The sequence below is a fragment of the Pyricularia pennisetigena genome, assembly GCF_004337985.1.
Source record: "Pyricularia pennisetigena strain Br36 chromosome 7 map unlocalized Pyricularia_pennisetigena_Br36_Scf_7, whole genome shotgun sequence".
NCBI classification, from domain to species: Eukaryota; Fungi; Ascomycota; class Sordariomycetes; order Magnaporthales; family Pyriculariaceae; genus Pyricularia; species Pyricularia pennisetigena.
In genome coordinates this window covers 935532-944126 of record NW_021940919.1, presented here as the reverse complement: position 1 = coordinate 944126, position 8595 = coordinate 935532, and the positions used below count along the sequence as shown (strand labels likewise).

Genomic DNA, 8595 nt, shown 5'->3' with positions numbered 1-8595 from the left:
ATTTACTTAATACGGATTATAAAATAAATAATTTTGCAATATTTGGATTAAAATTTATATGTAAAAATTCCTTTCGTTTTTGCGATTTTTTACATATAAATTTTAACGGATTATAATCGTTATTGTTAAAATGCGAAATGGGTATCGATGGTGTTTTTGGGTTAATAATAGGGATACCGTTATAAACGGATAAAAAACGGGTTAAATCCAATTTTTAATTGGCGTACCGGGTACAAAAAATTTTAAATTAATAAAAAAGGTTTACCAATTCCTATTTTCAACGATGTTTTCTTTTTTCGATATTTTGCGTGGTTGTGGAATAATAAGGGAATGTCGGTCGCAAAAAGGCCAAAAATACCGTTATAAACGGCGAAAATCGACAAATTGTCCTCAAACCTAAACCAAAACGTTTTTTGGATGGACCCACAGGTACATTGCAAAGCCGCAATTGAGCCACGAAGTGGAGCGAAGCGAACGGAATGGATTAATTGTGGAGTTTTGGGCTTTAGGGATGAGCCCTGAGATTAGGTCCGCACGCCAGAAAGCGTTCCGGTGCCGCACACGATTTTCCGAAAAATTATTTTATATACGTTATTGAAAAAACACCCTTATTTCCGTACAAACCATTTCTGGGTTCGCATTAATTTGCTGATTTGGTGAAAATTTCAACTAAATACAGGGTAATTGATTCGTAAGTGCAGGGTGGGTATAAGACCCGGTACAGGGTAAAACCCCATTCGCTGACTTTAATTCGCAACTCCTGCACTATACATATAAAAGATAATAGCAAATCCGACAGCCTTAACAGCCCCACTTCGGCACTATTTATTATGGCTTATATACAAATAAAATTGGACCCATTACATGCTAAATAACACATATAATTAATATTATTATTAAAATTGGTAAAAATATAAACAAGTTTCGATTGTGAATTATATATACAAAATGTATATTTTACCTATCCGTTTATTTAACTGCTTATATAATGCGATATATATATTAAAACTTATTATAGCGGTATATTTGTTTATACGACCTTCCACGTGCAAAAAATATACAATTTGGTCAAGAATTAAAAATAATATTAAAAGAAATCGAAAATCGAAAAAAAAATCGAAAAAACAGTACCGCTATAAACGGATTAAGGGCAGGTAATATCCGATTCGGCCGTTATAACAGATAAAAGAATAAATTCAATCGTTGCTAATAGCGGTAATAAACGCTATTTTTAACGATATTTTCTTTTTTCAATATTTTGCGTAATTATGGAATAATAAAGGAGTGTCGGTCGAAAAAAGGCCAAAAATACCGTTATAAACGGCGAAAATCGACAAATTGTCCTCAAACCTGAACCAAAGCGTTTTTTGGATGGACCCACAGGTACATTGCAAAGCCGCAATTGAGCCACGAAGTGGAGCGAAGCGAATGGAGTGGATCAATTGTGGAGCTTTGGGCTTCAGGGATGAGCCCTGAGACTAAGTCTGGTCTTATTAATCATATTAAGAATTTAAGTGTAGTAAAGATAGTTCGGGTTTTGCTGGGTCGTTTTTTTCCCATTATTATAAAATATAACAGCTCGAATGGCGCCTGACGGGATTTCGCCTTTAATAACAGTTTCCATTTGCTGGCCGAACGGATTAACCTGTCCATGCTTCTGAAACTCCCTATTGGCGCTGTACGCTTCAGAAATGCCCTGCCGGTCGATCATAAGAAGCGACCCATTCATTTCCCTAGTATCCTCGCTTTTAGCCACAAACCCCTCCGCTATTCTCCTACTGGGTGTGGTAGAGATGAAAGGGGACCGGTTGTTATTATCACCAAGCCTCCCCAGCACGTGATGTCTAAGGGTCTCCCAGTCAGTCTTGAAAGTCAGGGGACCGTGGGGGTGGCTCGCCCCCTTTGGAACCACTGAATTTCCCTCAATAACGGACTTCCCCTCCTCTGTTGAAGTACCGCGGTAGAGGAAACTGTCGCTTCTTTTTGACAAAATGGGGGGAGGAAGAAACCCAAAAATGGGAAAAGCGGTAACACAAACTGTTAAAAACAGCCATGATAAAGTGATAAAGCGAAAAAGATACATTTTTCTGGAAATATTAAAGTTGAATAAAAGAAAGTAAACACTGGCGTGGTGAACATAACAATTAAATAACTTGAACAAGAGACGCCTTAACAAATAATACTAGGCTGCTATAAAACCCATAGGAAGATAATGGGAGTGTAAAATATAGTTTGTAAAAATATATTTATAGCCGTGACCTCTCCTGGCATACTATTAATAGTTGCAACAATGTACATTACTTGAATCAAAAATGTCAGTATGCATCAAGTGAGTAAATATTAAGCCATTAATACGCACTGTAACTAAAGTTGCATTAAAGTTTCTTAATTATAATGATGCATTTTAATAGTTTATTTTATGGGTCAACTAGGTAATTTGAAACCTGGCTGAAACGGTTCGAGAAGTTAATATCCCGGCGACGATCTATATATTCTTGAACACGGTTTAAAAATCAAAAATAGTTACAATGGTGAACACCGTGGTTAAAGGCGTAGTGGAATAGTTATATAAATAAATTCAAAGGCCTAATGTGATATAATATACGCAGTTAATATTTAGATTAAAAACATTATGCACGTTCTACTATTTTAATCTGGATTAAGCTAGTTAAGGTTCTTAAAACAGTAATATAAGCTATTCATTTTGTACTTTGAACTTTTTTTATTCATTTAATCTAGAAGAACACTTATGCTTCTTGGTAAGTTTTATTCTGTTTCAAGAATTCCAAGCTGTCTTCTCAAATACTAACAAACTAACATAATTTTATCAATTATCCTTATTTAAGTAAAAGGTTTTTTATTAAAATTAATTAACTACATATTTGGTATCTAAAACTTTCCGCCGCTAAATAACCTTGGAAAAGCCGATATGTAATCGTGCAAGCTGCGTATTCAGCTAAATATTGTAATATATTTTTAAATAAACTTTTTCCAAGTATATGTCAGCTCGAATACTCAGTTAACATTAGAAAAAGCTAAAAATGAACTAATCTTAATTTTGAGCTGGTTAACATGATAATTTTAGCATTTTGTAGCTTTGACATAAAACGTACGGTATTCCCTTGAAGTTGCCCGCTTTCGCATCTTTTTTCAACAGCTGCAAAACATAAAAACCTTGACCAAACCTTTCCCACAACTTATAACTACTTGACCCTTTCTCAACTTTTAAACTAAAACCGCTGAAAATGCTTAAAAACTTTATTACCCGACTTGCCTTCTTTTCTATGCTTTTGGGGACTTTTGCCCAAGAAGTTCCAGGAAACCTTTACTGTGTAGCTATGGAACGTAACAATGCACATTGCCAAGCCGCTGGCCTTTGGGAAACGATCGATAAAGCTGCAATGGAAATTCAACAGCCTCATTACAACACTATTTGGACTGTCGATACTAAAGGAATTGAACATTTGTTCAGAAAACATTCAGTGGACTCGAATAAGTGGAGCAATACAGGTTTTATCAAAAGTGAGAAAATCACAAAGGTGGAGACTCGCCATAAAGACGGCACTGTTACACGATATATTAATGTATTAACCGGTATTTCTGTCCGTGGGCTTTAGAGGGCTGCAGTCTAGTTTCGGCGTTATTTGTTACGCAAGCTGGGGTCGAATAGAAAGGTTTGTTGGTCTAGCAAGGAAAATGAAGGAAACCCGTATTTTGGCTGGTTTATGGGTTATAAAGTTGTTTTTCGCGTATTTTGTATTTTCATTTATTTCTTTCGCGCTTTAGAAAAATTCTATAATAAAACTGCCCTGTAGTCACGTACATCCACACGGCTTACCACGCATATGTATTCCATGTGCAACGCAACATTAGTCAAGGTTTGTTGGTAATACTAAGCAAAAAGATCGTAATACCCACTGTTTTGGTCTTGAATCAAGTTCCCCCCGCAAATTTCAACGACATCGGAAGCGCATTTGGAGGGTGATATTTTAAAACTTTAGCCCAACGGCGACATGCCCAGATACGTGTTACACGCAGTGGGAGGCCCACTGCTCCGTCAAACTGGCACCATTTCCCCTCACCAGGTCACGAATGGCGGCCGCCCTGCACACGCGCAAGCGTTTCAGGCATGCACCTGGTCCCGGTCATCCAAGAATTGTATCAGGGCCTGTGAACAAGGAATGCCAGATGCAATGCACCGCAAAAATCATCACTAAAGAATACACACGGAACACAGTTATTGCCTAGCAAAGAGCTTAGTCGCCGAATAACTGCTCCTGGGAGGGAAAATTTTGTGTAACAAGAAAGGTACCTTTCCGTCACTAGTCATTTATCTTAAACCGTTTTACTGTTACCAAGTTGATTTCCGCATGCATTCTTGTATGCAATGTGTTGCTTACACTACTCTTCGTTACACCATGATACCGATACGCCAAGCTGGCCGAAATATAGATTGACCAGAATTCTGCTATTTGGGGGCTGTGAGGAAGTGTGGGCTCCACATCTCCGTTATTTTTGGTTAGGTTATTGACGTGATTGTACATTTTGCGCATGTTACTACTTTTAAAACAATGCTTACAACTTTATATATTTCCTACTGTTTTGCTGAATCATATAGGCAAGCCGGTGAACGGTCTGCAAGCATTCTATACTTGGTTTAGAAGAAGAAACCTTCATGATGCAATTAACCGCTCCCGATCGCGCTCCGGATAATCCTTTATTATAGTCCAACCCAGCGCTCAAACGCTCAAGGGCGCATAGGAATTGTAGAAAAAAAGCTTTGCAAATGGTCAAAAATCCTGCTCGTGCTATTCCAGGGCGTGCCTGAGTCAGTGGTCATGCCGTGTGAACTTGATCCTGCATTACGAACATATAACGTCGGGTACCCCCTGCTCGGCACCCCGAAAATCTAACAACAAAATACCTACTTTTATAAACTAATTTAAATATAAAACTATCAACGAACAAAATTACAATCGTTTTCAGGCTATTCTGGTAGTCTCAGTGCTCAGACTAGACCCCCCTGCTTCGCAGTGGGGACCGAACGCTCCATATACCTTTCAGCCACATGGTTTTTCGACCAATTATATTGGCCGAAAAAATCGCGCTCGTTCTAGTCTGAGGACATCTTATCGCATTTCGCCGTTTATGGCGGTACCACCAACGATAATTTGTCGCATTTCGCCTTTTATAACGGTATTATTGATAATAAACCTAATATTGCGATATCGCTAATAATTATTTTATTAATATAAGGATAATTTGTGGTATTCTGCCGTTTATAGCGGGTATATACAAAATATTCGCATTATAATGGCAAAACAAAACGGTGTACCTATAGCATGCAATTAAATATTTGTATAAAAGAATAAATATAAATTATAAAAATATATAGTAATTTGCGTTAAAATTATTGGAGTTTGTTAATTATTTAAATGCCGGCCGCATTTTTGTAACCACTGTATTTGAAAAGATATTAAAATATTTAGTAAAACTTGTAATTTTTTGTTATATTTAAGTTTTATTTTGAATAATAGTATATAATGCTGATTTTAATTTTAGTTACAGTATTTATAGCTTAGCAGACCTAATACTGCAAAATGTATGCAATTATCGATTAAAACAAAAGTTTTATTGATATTTTTATATTAAATAACATTTTGTTAAAAACCTGAATAATTTACGCAAATATTGGTAAAATTAAAAGGAAGTTTAATTCAGGCATTTTTTTGTCAATTTATTAAGGAATTTTATTTTACTATTTTTTTATAAATTTTGTTTAAGTGAATAAAGCAATAAATATAAATATAATACAAATTTAGCATTTTTTTATATAAAAAAATAAAAAGGGCCGGTATTGTAAATCGGGTTTTACGTTGACGTTTGTTTATATACATTATCCACTTCTTTAAACTTTGGTTTTATTAATATTAAAATTGGTGAAAATGTAAAAGCATTTCGATCGTAAAATATATATAAAATTGGATACATTTTACCTATCCGCATATTTAACGGCTTATATAATTAGATATACGTACCAAAATGTAGCATTATATTAGATATATATGCCACCCCCCACGTGCAAAAACCACAAAATCTGGCTGCAAAACAAAAATAATATCAAATTAATCAAATAAAGCAAAAAAACTTATAAAATACATATTTAGCATTTTTTTATTAAACAGCTTTTAAAGCCGATATTATAGGTAAGATTGGATTTGGAGGTTTGTTTCTATACGTAGTCGAATTTTTGAAGTTTTGGTTTCATTATCGTTAAAACTGGTAAAAATATAAAGGAGTTTCGATTGTAAATTATATATAAAAAAATATATATTTTGCCTATCCGCTTATTTAACTGTTTATATAACTTGGTATATGCACCAAAATTTCTAATAACGATATATACATATATATATACGACCTTCCACGTGCAAAAAATATAAAATTTGGTCAAAAATTAAAAATAATATCAAAGAAAATCGAAAATCGAAAAAAAAATCGAAAAAAAAACAGTACCGTTATGAACGGATTAAGGGCAGGTGGTATCGACTTCGGCCATCGTAAAAGATAAAAAAAAAATTAAATTGCTGCTAATAGCAATATTAAACGCTATTTTTAACGATATTTTCTTTTTTTAATATTTTGCGTAATTGTGGAATAATAAAGGAGTGTCGGTCGAAAAAAGGCCAAAAATACCGCCATAAACGGCGAAAATCGACAAATTGTCCTTAAACCTGAATCAGAGTGTTCTTTGGATGGACCCACAGGTACATTGCAAAGCCGCAATTGAGCCACGCTCAATTGTGGAGCTCTTGGCTTCAGGGATGAGCCCTGAGACTACTATTCTGGTTCATTAACCTCTTCTTCATTAGCTAAAAATTCCAGATTTTCTATATTATTTTCCTGCAACCCAACAATATTTTATTTATTAACCAAAAGCTCGTTTGGATTTGGAATTTGCCTCCTGTTTTTAACCGGCTGTATTATTTCCAATTATATTTCCAATAAATTAATTTTTGGCTGGGCGTTAACCAAAAATATATTTTTGGTTTCGAAGCTTTTTTGGATTTTTATGAATAAAAAACGTAAAATAGCGTTAATTTTATTCAATGGGGAAAGCTTTTTCAATTAAAATCGATTATTTCGGGTCGTTTTAGGGGTTTTCCAAATAAGTAAAAACGGGTCGTTAATTTTTGGGTTGGGTTTTCCGGTATTGTATCCTTTTATAAACCGTTATTTCTATTTTTTATAAAGTTGGCGCTGTTATTTGTTAATAAAAAGGGTTTAAAAATAGTTTAACCAAATTTACCGGTTATAAACCCGTTATACGCCCCCCAAATTAAATATTCTTTATTGTAAATATTTTTAATTTGGTTATATTATAATAAAAAAAGAAATTTGGTTTTCCAACAACTGTTAAATAGCAAAATTGTTTAATAAATCCAAATTAACGATAATAAGCCTTTTTTAACGGTTTAAAAACCAGTAAATCCATTAATTGGAGAACGTATAAGGAATAAAAAGGTAAATATAAAAGTTAAATATTATTTTGCAAATAAAAAAATGTAAATTCGTCCGTTATATATAATCCGTAACCGTCGAAAACTAATAACCGCTTTTTAAAGGTATTAAATTAGGTGTACGGAATAAAATTCTTTTTTAACTATTCGATAACCTTTTCGTTATTTGTCCACCCGTTTTCGGTTGTATAAAATTGCCAATTATTAAAAAGGTTTTAATCCGTTGGAAAGTATTATTATTACACGTTTTTTTTATAAATATAACGAGGGGAGGGAGGGTAATACCCGTAATCGATATATATTCGATTATAGTCGTTTTACCACGCGTTCTGGGCTTTTGTCGCTATAACGGCCGAATTCCATTAAAACCTAATATTAGGCCGTTAAACTTTTTATTTTCCATTATACCGGTCTCGTTTATATTCCACCGATTTTCCGGTTTTATATCGTTAATAACGGGGTTAATAATATAAAACCACCAAAATTTTATTACTTCCATAATAACCCTATTAACCCGGGCGTTCGTTATTCGACGGGGTTTTTGGGTTTTAAAAATTGGATAACGAACCAAAAAGCGGGTTATTTAACGTTTTCCAAAAATCTTTATTTTTCCGGCGGTTTAAAAAATTCGTTCGGTAGAAAAACGTAATTTTTAATACGTTGGCGGAAACCCTAAAATTGTTTGGATAAATACCTAATTAGTTAAATGTTTTTCCTATTCCGTAAAAAACCATTAATAAAGGTTTATATTTATTTATAAGGTTAAAAACCTTTAAATCGATTTTAAAATGTAAATTTAGGTATTCCCCATTTTCGGGAGGTTTTTGCAATTAATTCGCCATTATTAACGTTTTCAGTAGCGCAAATAAGCTAATTTTCGGTATATTATTTTATTGGAAAACGGGGAATAAAGAACAGAAAAAAGTAAATCCAAAAGTGAAACATTGGTCGAGATATTTATAAAAGAACATGAGAGGTGAACGTGGCTGTACAGTTATTTTTGGGTGCCGAACAGGGGGGGGGGGGGGGGGGGNGAGCAGGGGGTACCCGACGTTACTTGAAACCTTCTTGTTTT

General features: G+C 34.2%; 2 protein-coding genes across 2 annotated transcripts; one reads left to right on the top strand and one right to left on the bottom strand.

The window, feature by feature from the left end:
* Positions 1 to 1510: 1510 nt before the first annotated feature.
* On the bottom strand, positions 1511 to 2083 carry PpBr36_09898 (uncharacterized protein; the record flags this gene model as incomplete). The annotated part of the gene is made up of 1 exon (XM_029897017.1): positions 1511 to 2083. The coding sequence occupies one exon, from the start codon at positions 2081 to 2083 to the stop codon at positions 1511 to 1513; it is 573 nt and encodes a 190-aa protein (XP_029745399.1).
* Positions 2084 to 3245: 1162 nt separating this feature from the next.
* PpBr36_09897 (uncharacterized protein) lies at positions 3246 to 3617 on the top strand (the record flags this gene model as incomplete). Its single annotated transcript, XM_029897016.1, has 1 exon — positions 3246 to 3617. One exon carries the CDS (start codon positions 3246 to 3248, stop codon positions 3615 to 3617), a length of 372 nt encoding a protein of 123 aa, XP_029745392.1.
* Positions 3618 to 8595: the final 4978 nt, after the last annotated feature.